We start from the raw sequence: 16,988 nt of genomic DNA on the forward strand, positions 1-16,988 counted from the left end.
CCAGCAGATGTCTGGAAAGTTCAGGTCACCCATGATGACCACATCCTTTGACCTAACTACCTCTGTGAGCTGACTTAAGAATTCCTGGTCTAGCTCTTCCCCTTGGTTGGGTGGTCTGTAGTAGACCCCCACTGTTAAGTTTCTTTCCCCTTGACTGCCTTGTATTCTAACCCAGAGCACTTCAGTGTGCCCCTCCTCTGACTCTGTGCTACTTGATGAGAATGTGTATTCCTCCTTAATGTAGAGCGCCAAACCCCCGCCTTTCCTCCTCGTCCTGTCCCTCCTGTACATCCTGTAGCCCTTGATTTTCACCGCCCAGTCGTGTTTTGGGTCCCATCACATTTCAGTGAGCCCCACTATGTCTGGGTTGGTGTCAGCTAGCAGGAGGGTAAATTCCTCTTGCTTGTTTCCCATACTATGACCGTTTGAGTAGAGGCATTTGAGGCCTCCTGAGGATGTGTGCACTGGCCCCCTAATCTCAGCATCGCCCTGGCCCCTGTTGCTTCCTGGGTATATGTTCTGCTCATCTGTCTAGGCTGGGCTGTACTTGTGGGTGCTGCTTGGTTTAGCGGTCCAAGGCTTCCTCTGCCCCCATCTTCCCCTTCCCCTGACAAGCCTAGTTAAGGGTAACCAGAATCTGAAATAGACTTCCCAAGGAGGAGGTGCAGTCCCCAGTCTTGGAAGTCTTCAAGAGGAGACTGGACAGACATCTTGCTGGGATCATTTAATCTCAGCAGTATTCCTGCCCAAAGCACGGGGGTGTTGGACTCAATGCTCTTTTGAGGTCCCTTCCAGCTCTTAATTTCTATAATTCTATGATTTAGGCTTGGCTGGTTAACATCAGTGCTGCAGTCTGGCTCCAGGGAAGCATGTTGCATCTTATGAGCAGGACTGAGATGCAGAACAGGCAAAAGGAAATCATGATGAGAAGTGTCTGTCTAGCCATGTCCTTAATTAGGTATTGTCTGAACAGTGCTTAAAAGATGTAAAGTATTTTAGCAAGGCAAAGTGTTGTTCATTAATTAATTAAATGCTAAGGTTGCTTAATAAAGGCTGTGTAATTAAATAATGGCATATAAGTATAATTAGAAGTATTATTATAATTGCTGTGCATAGTGGGAATTCTTGGGGGGTTATGTTGTTAAGATGAAAGTAGGCCTGGATTTCTGTTAGTATATCAGAAGAATTCTGATATATAATTATATTTTAGTCACAGGCTGGAGAGAGGCTTGCTTGCTGCTCATTCGGTCTAGAGCTGGAAAGAGACCTGGATTATCAGCAGCATTTCCTCTAAACTGTGTGGTGTGTGCGGCCATGCAGGCACACTCATGCCACACTGCCAGCTGATTGTGTGGCCATGCATGCTGCGCAGCTTAGAGGAAATGCTGATTATCAGCCATTTCCCAACCTTCCCCTGTCCTCACACTTCAGCTCTGCTAAAAGTGTGAGGCATATACTTATTGCTAATAACCTTTTTTCTCCCTTTGCATCTTTGCCTACCATGTGGTAGAGGAATGGAAGAGGGGTTTTTAATTATAGTTCTTTTCTTTTTCCCCTCTCCCCCATCCCTAGTTGTTTCCTTCATATGCCTGAATGTTTAATTAGAGGGGTAGACAATGATAATCGAAGTGAGGGAAGAAAAGAGGAGTAGACTGGTAGTAGGGGTCATTTTCAGACCACTGCCAAGAAATGGAGGAGTCAGCAAGCACTTGTGTCTTTAGTTATTTATTCTTCTGATTTATGTGGTCAGTTTTATCTTCCTTTCATTTGCACCACTTACAGTCTCATCTTTCCAGACCTTTTCTTACTGATGCCTATTGCCTTTTCTTCCAGTGCCATTTGTTTGCCTCCTCTCCACTTGTTCTTCTGTGATACTTCAGTCTACAATTCTGTGGGACGGGGTGGATCCAGGATTTCCCAAAGGGGTGGCACACAAGCAGCAACCTGCACTGCAGAAGTAGTTGCACCCCCTGCTCCCAGCCTCCTCCATCCCCACCAGTGCAGGCAGACTGTGCTGTGTGAGCCTCTGGGGACTTTTTTAACTCCCTAAAGCAGTTGAAAATCCCCTTCCCCTTCCCTTCCCACTCAGAGGCAGCACCTTACCCTCCTCTTCCCCCTTCCTGCCCCCCATTCTCCTACCTGCCACTGCTGCTTCCTCTACTGTCCAGGGGAGGGGAGGTTCCAGAGGTAGCCAGGCTGCACAGGGACTAGGCTCAGCTGGGGAAGGGACAGTAGCAATAGGGCAGCTGGAGAATAGTTCCCCCACTCTGCCTGCTCTTGGAGCAGACAAAGGAAGCAGAACTGTCCCTGCTGCCATTCTTTGTGTCCACAGCTAAGCCCAGCCCCCCATGTAGCAGGCATGATGGGCTCTAGTGCTTCTCTACCCCTGAGACAGCAGGGGAAGTCAAGTAGAGGAGGGGAAAAAGGGGCAGGCAGGAGGCATGCTTTTGAGCAGGAAGGGGAAGGGAGAGAGGATTTTCTGCTGCTTTAGGGGCTTTAAAAAGTCTCCTGAGGCTCCATGGTGTGGTGCAATCCAAAAGGGGGGTGCAGCCACACGACAGAATCCTCTCTGGATCTGTCCCTGCTCTGGGGGTTGGTTATACTTTAAACACTGAAACAGAATTGTACATTTCTAGATAAAGGCTGCTGTGCTATATTGGAGGCACAGTAGCAGGTATTGGAAAACAGTAGGCGCAACTACACATACAATTAATGTGACTGAATAAACTGTGGTGCAATATGAGCCAGTGTAAACTAATCCCAATGTTACCATCTACACATGTAAGCACAGTAATTTACACCACCTTTGGATACTGCCTCTGTACACTGGCACAGTTACTGTGCACATGTAGACTGTGACCCTTTACTGCAAAGTAAAGTAGTCTACTGCCCAGTAAAGTGCATGTTTAGATGTGCCCAGTGAGAACTAATGGGAGATTAAGACAGCCTTTGGAGGAAGGAGCAGGCAAGTACTGATAGACGTCAGTAGGCAGGAGTGTTTGTAGAAAGGTAATGGTATAAAAAATACATAAATAACTGGTGAATGGGTGTATCGAAAAAACAAAGGAAGATCTACTTTATCTTACAACTTCTTAATGTCCTCCTTGTGGTTAACTTTCCTGTGTGACCTAATCTTTCTGCATTTTGGCATAAATGATAGCAACCTACAGTTTACCATCCTACCAGCAAGTAACTTGTACCAAATTTTCATTAATTTTAAAACTTGGTCTTCACTGAACAGCTGTCTCATATCCAGAAGCAATAAATCCTGACCAAACTGTTCAGGTGAATAATGTAAAGAAGTGTGCACTATTTTTATTGCCTGTCTAGTGCCAAGAATTAATTGGAATAGTAATAAAAAAGAGATGATGATGCAACCAATCCATTTGAACAGACTCACCCTACTGGAAACTGATGTGGCAAAATAAATCAGAAAATGGAACTATTGTATGAATAGTGAGAAAAAATATTAATAAAATGACAATTTTTTTTAATGTACTGATACACTGTTGTTGAGTTGTCACTTTAGCTTTCTTAGATTAGCAAGTGATTAGTGAACAAGATCTGTAAATCTGATTAACTGACATTCATTTGATCTGACATAATACTACTTAAGCTCACTGAAGTCAATGTCATCCCCTAAAATTTCTGATAGACAAGTTCACAGTTATTGATACATGTAAAGAAACTGCCAAATAATAATTGCAAAAAAATTATTGCAAGTTTAACAAAACTATTGAAACAACTTACTAAAAGTTGTGGTGCATTTTCATGAGTCTTCTCCTGTATTATGCAGGTCAGAAAAAGGTGGAGGTTTTCATGAGTCTTCTCCTTATGAATTATGGAGGCCAGAAAAAGGTGGTCACAAAATGTTTCCAGGTCCTGGCAGTCACTGGGAACACAAAAGACCCACATTCAAAACCCTGTTCCAATTAATATTTAACATTTATACATGTGGAGTAACTCTAACAGAAGAGAATGAGAGGTACACAATAGAATACTTTACAGTTTGGTGGTTCAGGTACCATCTGAGACATAGGAGACTTTCTGGGCAGGTTTTCCACAGCTAAAATGAATGCTATGACAACCAGCTTATTTGGAATGTGTTTTGCTCATTTTGAGCAGCAATTCCATCCTGAACCTGAGAAATAGTTCCTGACAAAAGTTTTGTTAAAATTGCTGTGTTCCTGCAATAAGTTCAGGTTTCAGTTAAGTGAGATTTTCTGATAAAAAATTATGTTAAACAACTCTTGACCAGGTCTACAACTCTGATGTATGCCAGGGGCCACTTTGGTCTTTGAACTGGGGAAATGCAGAGGTTTCATTACATAGGATAGTGGATAATGGATCCTATGTTGGGTATACTGAGGGGAGACTTGAGGATTGGGGTGAATGGGACTTTTGGGTAAGGAAGGGTTGCATCACCAAGTTTTTTTAAACTTTTAATAATTTATTAAAATAATCCTCCTCTTGAAGTGTATTTAGCAACAGAGATAGGGGTATGGTGAGACTAAGGCCAAGTCTACACATGATAATTCTTCCAGGCTAGTAATGTCAATTAGGAATGATTTTTATGACATTTTCAAATTGGTAAAAGTCTTGGGGTAAATGCAAAAAAGGCGCCCAAAAAAGGTATATGTTGTATAATTTACTTTATTTGGGGACATGTTAAAAGGCACTCTTCATTAATATAAACTGAATCTTTGCAGGGAGGGTTTGATGGTGTAGCTAGACTTTGTACTACTTTTACTGTAGATTAGATCTAAATAGGATCTGGATCTCCTCAGACTTTAATGCTTCTGACAGGTCATTATTTCTTTCTGACTTGTACATACTTCTTTTGGATCCCTTCATCTAATTTCTTATGAACCCTAGAAGACTTTACCCACATTCTTTCCCCAGTGAATTCATTAACCAGCCCACAGATTTTAGGGAAGTTACTACAAAGGACAGCAGTAGCAAATTGAACCTTTACTTTTTCACAGGTGCATGGATGGGTGGGGTTCATAAGTCCCACATAACAATGTAGGAATTAGATATGGGTGTTAGGATTCAATAGCAATTCAAGCAGCTTAGACATCCAGTAAGGGACCAAGAGAATAAAAAGGAGAGCCTGGTCAGTTACAGGAAGTTCTTGAGCTGAGAAGAGCTCTAAGCTTTTGTTTTAGAAGCAGTGGTGCATCTACACATTCATTAATGCACTGTAGTTACTGGTTACTAAGTTTAGTACTTGTATAATCAAATACTAAATCTGTGCAGTAACTGATGTTACTGTATAGTAGTGCCAGTGCACACCTTTTTAGTGATGCTACTACGGAGTAGCCTAATAAGACTGTGCAGTAGCATATTAGCACTGTTTCTGCCATGGTGCGCTGTTGCACAGTCTTATTAGGCTACTGCACATTTAGTGTCTCATGTAGACACTGGCAGTGTTATCCAAAAGCAGGATACAGAGAAAGAGAGTGTTTTAAAGGAAAGGGTCAAGTCTTTCCTCTTCCACATATGGCTGCCTCATAACTCCTAGAGTGCAGGCCTATATCTAGTGGCACCAAGAATCCTTCTTTAATCTCCCTCTAAGATAATCACCTTCTAACAATATTATAATTCCATTTAAGACTTTATCTCTTTAACAGATGTAATTAAAATGACTAATCATTGCAATATGCTAACTGTACTGGATTATAGATTAAAACAAAGGGTGATAAAATGTCATACTGGATTTCTTGGAAGTGTTCTCGTTGTCATGTGAGTTCAGAATTTTGAGTCTGATCCAAAAACAAGGAGAGGAATGAATGAATTTGCTTCAGAGATCATTTTTTGTCAAAAGGCCAAGCTGACTTGGGGAAGAGGGTGGAGCTGCTTGTTCAGACAGGATTTTAGTTTTTGCCCTTTACCTCTGGAGCCAGAGGTCTGGCTGTCATCCAGCCATACGAAAAGAAGATTATGGTATTTTCTAGGTAATTTTAAGGAGCAAAAGCAAAATGAAGTCAGGTGGTTTCAAGTCAGGCCTGAATTTTTTAACATTAAGTGTTTCTTACCATTTTGGTTTTTAGCGTAGCTGTATTTTAAACAGTGACAGGAAAATATACTTCAGCAGACAGGCATAGTTCAATGAATATGCAAGCCAATTTGCATTTTCTATTTTTTTAATTAAAAAAATTGTGAACAATTATGCATAAAAGAAAATAGGAATTGTCTGACAAGGTGGAGCTATTGCAATATGTATTCAAAGCCTCTGAATACCCTTGCGTGAATCTTGCTTTAACTGGTGGAAGTTTTATGTGCATACTGAGAGCAGAATTTAGCCTTAGGGATTTATGTAGACTGCACAAAGCTAAATCTTTCTTCTACTCCCATTGAAGTCAAATGCAAAACTCAAGTGACTATAGTAGTACATGACAAGGCTGCAAACCTGTAACTCCTACATATTTAGGAATAATTAATGCTACATGCAAAAGAAGGTTTTGTAATATATCAGAGAGCTACCCCCCCATCTGCTATCTGCTTAAATTCAGCAGTCACCTCCATGCTGTGTGAAAGATTCTGTTATCAGAGAGAAAGAAAATTAATTCAAATATCCCACAATATGAGATCTCTCCAGCCTTCTGGTTTTACCAGCCACAAAGACTAATTCTGACTGTTCAGCAGAAACTACTGTAACATCACGCCATATTATGTCTTCCAAAATATTCTATACTCTCCAGAGCATAATTCTTAGCAACTGAAATACTGAGACTGAAACAACAAGATTGCTGGGAATATATAATTGATTGCTGAGCCTGCATGCAATACAGTACTGGATACCCTGTGATGAATTGTATTTTCTATTTAAAAGAAAATAGAATTGTAAAGGCCTAACAGTGAACCTTCCTCTTTCTAACAAGAACCTTGGTGTTGTGATGACTATGGTAATGAGCCCTTAAAACTGTATGTAGCATTCCCTGCACCCGTGCCTATATTACCAAGTAATTTCTCCACTCCGCCATTAATGCCTATGAGTTGCTGCTGAGATCAGCAAGAGGAGTAAGGTTGAATAGTGATGCTGCAGGAGAGATCAGGCAAAGACTGAAGCAACAGAGGAGCAAAATCATGATTATAGAAGAGGAAAAACTTGTTAGCCAACCTAATATTTTATTTCTAGAGATAGAAAAGAAAAGAGGAGGAAAGAGGGGTAGAACGGTGGGGATGGAAAACCTAGGCCTTCTGTATTTCTAAATGTCAGCAGCATAAGGCAGAGGGAGTGAGCCTCTAAACGAACAACAATGTATTTCCATAAGCAAGATTTTTTCCCTAAAGGCATTATTATTTTGAATCTACAAATGATCAGGTTTTATAGAAAAATGAAAAGCCATCTTAAGTTGCCCTATGAACTTGGAACCTGAGGCATTCCTATTGATCTTAATAGGCACTAAGTTAAGTCTTGGATAAAAAAAATTCTAATTTCTCTCCCACCTACCAAGAGAGGTGCTTTTATATATTACTCTGGCTTCCTCTGAACACCTCATTGTACCCTCAGCCTCCATTCCTGCTTTGTTGTTCTACCTTTTGTACCTGGGAATGATCTAAGCAGGTAGTGACTTGCTTAACTGTTGATTTTCAGGTAGGATAGTGTAGTAAATGTTCTTAGGTGTCTCAGAGATCTTTGGAGCAGGATTTGGTAGTTCTTTTATGTATTAGCCAGTCAAAGTCATAACTGACCCATATGTTCCAGAGTCCTTCCCTGAAAGAAGCAATGCATTTCTACAGATAGCACTGTGAGTGAAGCAAGCTGTAAATTAGGCTATCATGCATGTAGGCCATAATACTGGCAAAAATGGGTGTCTTCTTTGGAATTAAGAGTTGATTTCTGTAGGATAAGCAAGGTAAGTATAATGCCTTCTGAGCTTCTTAAATCATGAGATTCAATGAGTCATACTTTAAAGCAATCATGTTGCATAAATGAACTTCATATGAAGACACGTCAAATTTTCTTTCAGAAGTCAAAGGTTGAAAACTGACTTCAATAGGAGCAGGATTGGGCCCTATGAGAATAACTTCAAAGGAAGCTAAATCAGGCCTGTGCCTGCTGTGAGTCAAATTTTGTGCCTCCCATTCAGCCCATGAAAGCTGGAAGGTGGGTGGATTAGGAGTAAATCTGGTTCTTCAGGATGCAGAACACTTGAAGAGCTACTGTTTTAAACAGGTTATTAAGAAAGGAGTTGGGCAAGTGAATCTACAGAAGTGAATTGAATCTACAGAAGTGAATCTACAGAGCCTGATCCAAGGCAAGAGAATCCAGTGTGTGATTTCTCCACACAGTATTTTTCTCATAGTCTGTTCTATTTAATTCCACAACTCTTGCTTGGCCTGCTGAGAAAATACCATCTGCCCTGTCAACAGTTTAAATATAAGTGGTTAGCTGCTACACATTTATTTCAAATACATTTAAAAACACTTCCTCCTCTAAAACACAGTGTTCTGCAAGGGATGCCACGCTTCATTTTATGTTTTAGTGAGAGAGCATTGATGGGTTCCTTCCAATTGAGTAAGTGGGAGAGAGGGGCAGGGGAAAGACCAAAGTGAACAACATAACTATTACAGCACAGCCTGAACGTGTTGCATCCCTGCAGAGTGCTTAAAACATTTAAGGAGATTAACAAAATCATCAGTTACCTGCCAATAACACTTTAAGGCTAACTCCATATACCCTCAAAGCTCTGCTGGCTGACTTTCTGACGCTCCCAGAAGTCAGGTGATGTCTGACTTACTAGATTCTCTCACTCTTGTTCTCCATCCCATAGTATTAGATATTAAGATTGGCTCTCATTAAAACCTCCTGTACCAATCATGAAGCTCTTTTCCTTTGCTTCCTTTCTGTAAGCTCACCCATGACGCTTTGACTTTGAAGGAAACCACAAAAATGTAATCATCATGTTATCTCCAGACGTGGTCTGCTCTCATACCCCGCACCCTTTCTCCCTCCCACGCCCCTTAACTTCCCCTAACACCTATAATAGTTCCCACATGTTTATGCTAAAATATTGAATATTTTTTTAATTATTGGCTTAGAAATCAATTAAGGAAACCAACATTTTTTAGTCTTTCTGTAACAAGTGTGATTTATAAATGTAATAATGTGTAATGCATTGACCTTCAGTAATTTCAAGTGTATCAAATGGTGGCACCATTTACAACTATTTTTTGCTTTGTTAAAAAAGGGTATTAATGATGGTGGGGATCAGTTCCAATGTGATTTCTTTTTCTTTTTTCCTCCTGTAAAGTATAACAATGCCATTTTAAAGATTTGAAACTGTTCTAATCAAATTCCAACGAACAACAATGGTTGTATGGAGTTTCAGGAAAACATACAAAGCAGATAAAATATTATAATCTCCTGTTAGAACAGAAAAAGAGTGTTTGGGTCCTCATTGAACACCATTGTGTTGGCTTCTTTGGGAGTTAGTGCTTGTAGCACCTGGTAAAATTCAGATGCTTGTGTTGTAAGCATATTACTATTATAGGTTATCTAGTTCAATCAATAAATGCAATGAGAGAGTAAAATTTCAGCCCCACTGAATTCAGTGAAACTCTCCGTTGATTTCACTAGGGCAGAGTTTCAAGGGATTCAAGCGTGATTATATCTTGAATGGTGAAAGCTTTATTTACCAATAGCCATGCAGTGGACATCATAAATCAAAAGACGAGTGGCTTTGTTTTTCAACAGATTGCTTAACATGTACTTCAGTGTCCTTACGCAGACGAGGTTCTTTAGGCGAATCTGATTTCTTTTATTATACCAACTTAAATAGTTGAAAAAAAAATTTTAGCAAGCTTTTGGGTTTAAAAACCCTTCATCAGGCTAAGGAAGTCTCTGCAATTGGTGTGTCCTTTTCCCGGGTGGAATGAATAGTAAAGAAGCCAGAGACTGGGCTGGTGTGCGTGTAGTCAGTGAAGATGTAAACTGAGGAGTCAGTGGGTGAGAGACAGGCTGGGTGGGGGGATAAGGAGAATGAATTAGATAAGGGGGAACAGTTTTGAATTATAATTACTAGTAATATAATGTGCTAGGCATTACACATATGCATGGGAAAAGAACTTCATAGTATTTAAAATATATACATGGTTCATAGTCCCGTGATACAGCAAATATTACATCTGATGGGTTGGTTCAACCCCAGTGTACCCTCTGTGGCTTGGGTGGAGATAGGCTGCTGTGAGTACTGTGCCTTGGAGATAGAATCAATTCCAGTGAATATGTTAAAACCCCTTAAATTCAAGGACTAACAGACTGGTCCACACATGACTGAAACATATTGAGAAAAATAAACTAGGGAGAAATCCTGTATGACTTACATCATGAAACTGCCACTAAAATAAAGAAAAATTTTGTCTGAGTAAAATGCTAAGTTTTATTAGGTTCGTCGCTGCTTCATTGGCACAAAGAGGAGCAGGTGGGAATTAAAATTCAGTAATGCCCCAAAGAAGGGGAACCCTTGCCACACCATCAATAGAGCTGAGGCTTGGTGGAAATGGAAGAAGAATGTTGAAGTAGCAAGGGACTAGGCCACAGAGAATCTGTTTTTTGTAGTATTCCTTGATCTGAGTAGTAATATCATATTTTCCAAAGAAAATGCTTTGGAGTCAAACTAGCACCTTCTGCTTCTAGTCTATGTTGTACATGTCATGTGGAGTGGTATGGGTAAGCTGCAGATCTTAGGTCACGGAACGGGTTGGGCCACCTGGGCCATGGCCTAACCAACTTTTAGCACATTAATTTAATAGATTTCATAGACATTAGGGCTGGAAGGGACCTTGGAAGATCATCGAGTCCAGTCCCCTGCCCCAGGGGCAGGAAGTCAGGTGGAGTCATAGGATCCCAGCAAGATAAGCTCCCATTTTCTCTTGAAGGCATTCAAAGTAGGTGCTTGAACCACCTCCAATGGCAGGCTACTCTAGACCTTGGGGGCTTGGACAGTAAAGAAATTCTTCCTTATGTCTAGCCTGAAACGGTCTTGCAGGAGTTTATAACCATTCAAGCTTGTCATCTCTTGGGGCGCTCTGGTGAACAGACGTTCCCACAGATCCTGGTGGATACCCCTTATAAACTTATAGGTGGGCATCAGATCGCCCGAGCCTGCGCTTTTCCAGGCTGAAGAGCTAGCTATGCAGTTAAAAAAATAGCTATACAGTTTTAACCAGAATGGCAATTGTGCATTTGTGGATTATATAAATTGATGTGCTAAAAGTTGGTTAGGCCATGGCCTGGGTGGTTCACCCTGTTCTCGGCCTATGCTGCAGATGCTGCATGGGGAAGATTGAGTCAGGCCTCAGCAAAGAGGAGCAAGCTTCCATTTTGACGTGGAGCAGGCTGGATTTAGGGATTTGCAGCGCGCAGAGGCATTGCAAGAGCTCAGATTCTGTCCCCTTGACTGGATATGCCACCAGCTCCACCCTCTTTCCTCTTGGCTTTACAGTGGAAAAATATGACTTGCCTTGAGTAAAGACTACCGTTTAGGTGCACTGTGCCATATGCACTCAAAATGACTACTTCATTCAAAATTTTCATGCCTACGGTCATCATTTGTCAGGTTTTAAAAAAATAAAGGAGGTGCATTGTAAAAGGGTCAAGATTAAATGCTAGGGTCAAGATTAAATGCTGGGGCTAACCTTTTGGCAGAGTGCCACAGATTAGCCCACCACCATCCCTGAGTGCTACTTGGACTCCCGTCCCCTGCTCAATCAGCTGCTTTGCTTTCTGCTCCCTTCCCTGTCTGTCACAGTGCTGCCTGCCCCTCCCCATGTGACTGTGCTAGGGAGTCTCTTCCAGGGTTCGAATCACACCTAGACTTTTGGGGGTTTGCAGCCGTGGCTGCTGGAAGGAGCTGCCGCTGCCACCTGACCTGCTTAGAAAGGCGTGGGTCAGGCCGGAACTCTCATCTCTTATGGAGGGGAGCTTTTGGAGGACTTTCATCTCTTATGGGGGCACAGCCCCCTGTATTTTGAACCCTGGTCTCCAGTTTGTAAGGGAAGGTTCAGGACTGCTTCTTTCTCATGCCTGAAAGTCACAATTTAGCCCTAAATAAACATACTTATCAAGTACCAACAAATACATGAGCCTATATAAAAAATAAATCAATACAAGCTAAAAATTCTGGGTAGATTCTGTGCTGATGTTAAATCAGTGTTGCTTCATTGACTTTGGTGTAACCACAACAGCCAAGGATAAGGTCCACTGTATGAAAAGAGATAGAGTGAAAAGCAGAAATATAGTATTTGCACTTGGTGAGTGGAATAACAGTAGTGTGACACAGATTTATGCTATTGAGATACACAGCTTAGAGAAATACCTTTAGGTGGAGCTGATATCCATAGAAATTGTGCCAATGTGTAAAATACTCCTTTCATAAAACAGGCAAACCTGATAGCTATTACCATGGCTTTTAAGTAGTCAGATGCTAGTTAAAACCTGTGAATATGTATACATTCCTTTATATGGATAATTAGCTTCTTTATGTGTGGCGCCTCCTGGATTAAGGAGGATTCTTCCATGCAAATAAGAAGTGGGACAGACTGGTAAAATTTATATCTGGAAACAAAAATGCCTCTTTATATAAACATATAGTATTTGTTTAGAGAAGCTTCTTGTTTCATTGGCAAGTGTTAAATTCCTTGACAGCTTTACCTTTTATTAAAAATCTGTTGTTCATTTCCCATTGTTCTTTTAAACAATGCCTATACAGAAACAATAAGTGAATAAGAGAGTTTAAAGACACACATGTTTAAATAGACCAGCTAAAAATATAGGTCTGCCTTGGAATTGCTTGCTCTGTTTAAAACTAAGTGTTGAAATCTTGATCCTCAAAGTAAGGATCAAGATTGTCTTCAGTAGGGCCAAGATTTGTCTTCAGTAAGGCCAGGGTTTCACCCAAAATTGTCTCTTTCAGTTGTAGGTGGATATTTCTCAAGATTGTTAGAGACTTTGCTTCCATCTATTAGTTCTGTTACAGAGGATAATACAGGGGTTTGATGAACCTTGTCTGCCTATACTTAAGAATGGACACATCAAATTTAAATTCCAGTTGTTTTATAACAATAGCCATATTAGTTATAGATCATGTAAATCTGAAGTTCAAATAATTTTAAATGTTTTTTAAGTGATCTTTATGCAGCCTTACATTTTAGAATTTCCTAGAGGAACTGGTTTATAATGGCAGGATCTGATGTTTCATATCCTTTTTCTTAAGAGTTAGGGGAACTTGCAGTAGGCAGGGGTTGCAGAATTGGATCTTTGTTCTTGGGTTTACAGTGTAGCTAAGGTCCAAGTTCTACAAGTACTACATAATGTGGTACTTTAGGCAGTACGAGTACTCATATTAAAATCACCAGGACTGCTTACAATGAATAAAATTAGATAAAGCCAAAATTTCTACCTTTTGTAGAAAGGTTTCTGAGAATTTTTCTCTTTTCATATAAGCAGTGCAGGACACGGACTATCCTTCTCATAACATTTTTCCATCAATAGTTGACCTGAGGGTGGAATAGCTTATCTTCCTAAGCCACATTCAGATTTATGAACATGTCTCTCATTTTCCAAAAGTATCAAATGTTTCCTAAAATCCACATTACTTTGGTGGTCCAAATGTTCTCATTTTTGCTTGTGCAGATTTCCGATATAGTGGTAACCATGATGCTGAGCACTTATCCAGAGATCTCATAGAAAAATAAGGCTTGAAGGGACCTCAGGAGGTCATCTAATCCAAACCCCTGCTCAAGGCAAGATCATCCCTGACTAAATCCCCAGCCAAGTATTTGTTCAACCTGCACTTAAAAACTTCCAGTGATGGAGATTCCATAACTTCTCTTGACTGTATTTTTTTAGTTAGAAAAGTTCTTTCTAATATCCAGCCAAAATGTTACTTATAATGATACTTATAAAATTGTTACTTATCCTCTCCCTGTCTTCTTTATACTGATCCTTTTTTTGTATTTGAAAATTACCATCAAATCCCACCCCACTTCTCTGTTCCAGACTAAATAAGCCTAGTTCTTCCATCTTTTCCTAGTAAAATGATTTACTAGGAAGCACTTAGCAAGGCAATGTCAAAGCACTTTGTAAGCCAGGGAAGTATCATTATTCCTGCTTTACAAATAGGAAAACCAAGCTATAAAGGATAAAATGACTTGCCAAAGGTCTCTTAGCAAGTCAGTGGTAGGGTAATCACTGGCCATCTTCTCCAGTAACTTTAACCTCTGGACCATTCTGGCCATTATTTGGTCAATGGATTTAACAGCTAAAAGAGACACAATGAAATAACATCTGATCAAAGCAAGTTCTGCTGTTTCTGCAAAAAGAAATGTTGATTGAAATCTGCTGTGAGTTGATTGATACATTTATATTCCTTTTAATCACATGATTTTTTTTATCATAACCCATAACATTTTCAGCTTGTACATGCCCTTTTTGTGCATGAGAAAAGCATGATCCAGTTTCTTTCAAAAATACTACTTTATATCACCAAGAAGTTTTACTTCAGCAAACTTAGGTCTAATACTTCCAAACCAGACTGCATGGTCTCTATGTGCATGTGCTGTTCAATTATATGACTACCCCTGTCTCCTCCCCTTTCTATTTGCTGGCTCACAGCTGAAGATATTAGATACCACATATCTTTTATATAGCTCTGTCTCTTCAAAACCCTGACCATAATGTAGTTTTGAATCTTGCAAATATTGCACATGTGCTCAACATTAAGTATGTGAGAAACCCCACAGAAGTTACTTAGTTTACTCATATTCTTAATTTAAGCACATACTGTAAGTATTTGCAGGATCAGGCCTTATTTAGGAAAAATTTACATTCCTATGGTATTTATCCTCTTTGTTTGCAACACTAAAGACTCCAGAAGAGAGTACATTAGCATTTCAGAAAGACTGCATGTGAAACTGAAATAATTTCCAGCTTTATTCTACTGATTAAAAAAAAAAAAGAGTGAAAAGTTGGGGCATCATCCTGCTTCTATTGGTTGCCAATGGCAAAACTTTCACTGACTGAATTGTAAGCCTTGTCAATGTTATAGAGTCCCTTGTAACTGAAATCCTTGATATAGCCTTAAATGGTTTTACAAAGCCTACGGTGAATGGAAATATTTTAATACATTCTTCTTTTTAATAAAAACTCTTAAGCATACACATGCAGCAGATGTAGGTCTGAATCTATATGTTCCACACACATTCCCCTGCAGTGTTTGCAATCCAAACATTGTAGCTTGTGTAGTACAGGAGTGCTGAAAGTGATTAAATTAACTGTTCTAATTGGATTGTCTAAAATAAACAACAGGTAAAAATGTACTTCATTCACTTTTAGGTGTGTTGTTAGAAAAGCTGGTCATTAAAAAAATCATATATAACCTGAGAACGTTTCAGGATCTGATGCAAAGCCCACTACAACCAGTGGGCATTTTGCCATTGACCTACTTTAATAGCATAGCTTTATAGTGCACTTATTTAAAAAAAGTTGGCAGTAGCATAGGCTATTTCCTTACAGTGATATAGTTCTAATTTCCCTTGTTTTCCTGGGTCCCTTGTTTCCTGGTTCATAGCTGGTTGTATTCTGGATTGGCTTTCTTAAGATCCTCTAAATATATAAAACCAACATAAAAATAGTTAAAGACTTACAAGAGGATTCTGTGTAATACCCATTACTAAAGTCCCTGTAAAAAGGTAGGGTAGAATCCTGTTTTTGAGTGCTTATTTGTATTTCTTCTGATCTGTCTTGTACCCTGCTTTCAGAGACTCTAAACCAAGCCCAAAGAGCTGTTAAAGACAGCTGAGTGGATGAAGAAGACATTTTAAAAAATCCCATTGTTTAGATTTCTGTCACTGGCTATGAGAATACTTAATTTCTTTTATCTCTGGAGTGTTCATTATCATTTAAATTTCATTTTACATTAATTGATCAGGGATTAGTGAAGCCATTATGCAAAAATTAGAATAAGACAAGCCAGATGCCATGAATAATTCATGATGCACAAATTACCTTATATTTCTGGTGTACTTTCAAACTTGCCTCTGACTTCTCCGGGGTTTTGAAATGACAGCCTGTGCTTAAATTAAGTAGCTTTCTGCCTGCTTGGATGTCACACTTCTGGCCTTCCCACCTCCTTATCTCCCTCCTTAGTTCTGGGTTTTCGTTTGTTTGTTTTAAATTGAGTTGAAACAAGTTTTGGGAAACCTAGCTAGCTGGAGCACGAAGGGCCAATGCAGGTGGCCTGCGAAGGAAGGGGAGACCGTATCAGAGGGAGCTCAACCCTGATGAGTCCAAGTGACCCCATGGAGCAGGCGGAGAAGTCCCTTGGCATCGGGTCACCCGGGCGTCACTGCCCCTGCCCGGCGCTGCCCTCCGCAGAGGAGCAGGGGACCGCGAGCGCTGCTAATTGGCTGTCGCAACCGGGCCCTGGCCGCTAGGTGGCAGTCGCTGCCTTCCGTGCCGGGAGCCCCGGGGGCTGCGGCGGCAGCTCCCCGGGGAGCGCAGGCTCCGCGCTCGGGTCAGCCCGCCAGCTCGCTTGGCTTGCGCGGGAGACGTGCCCGGCCCCGGCCCCGGGGCGAAGCGCAGCCCGCTCACCTGTCTTCAGCACTGCTTCAGCACCCCCCACCCCCGTACATTTTATTTCTACCACTGGACAGTTGTTGTTGTCCCATGAAAGCTGCGGCCCCACCCCTCTGCACGGACCTTTCATCTGGGGAAGTTTTATGACACTTTGTAAATGTGCAAAGTTTTTAATTAGACTCGCCAGACAGCCCGAGGCAGCACTAGCGCCACGAAGTCTTCATGCTGCTCTCTGCTTTACAGCACAACAAGCCGCTCTACTCCTTTGAAGACAATGCAGACTATGTCTACGATGTCATGTGGTCACCAGTGCATCCCGCGCTCTTCGCCTGCGTGGACGGGATGGGGCGCTTGGATCTGTGGAACCTGAATAATGACACCGAGGTGAGTGTGTGCGTGCGTG

The 16,988-nt window shown here is 40.8% G+C and overlaps 1 protein-coding gene across 4 annotated transcripts in view; it reads left to right on the forward strand.

Annotated features, from left to right (window-relative positions):
• The window catches only part of DYNC1I1 (dynein cytoplasmic 1 intermediate chain 1), a 286,334-nt gene that overhangs the window by 234,686 nt on the left and 34,660 nt on the right, over window positions 1-16,988 (forward strand). For all 4 annotated transcript variants that reach the window (XM_019533589.1, XM_019533608.1, XM_019533617.1 and 1 more), the window contains one exon: window positions 16,829-16,969. In XM_019533589.1, coding sequence (XP_019389134.1) covers window positions 16,829-16,969 — 141 coding nt within the window. The remainder of the gene's footprint in view (window positions 1-16,828; window positions 16,970-16,988) is intronic.

Source organism: Crocodylus porosus, unplaced genomic scaffold (assembly GCF_001723895.1).
Source record: "Crocodylus porosus isolate Cpor-Errol unplaced genomic scaffold, CroPor_comp1, whole genome shotgun sequence".
Classification (NCBI taxonomy): Eukaryota; Metazoa; Chordata; order Crocodylia; family Crocodylidae; genus Crocodylus; species Crocodylus porosus.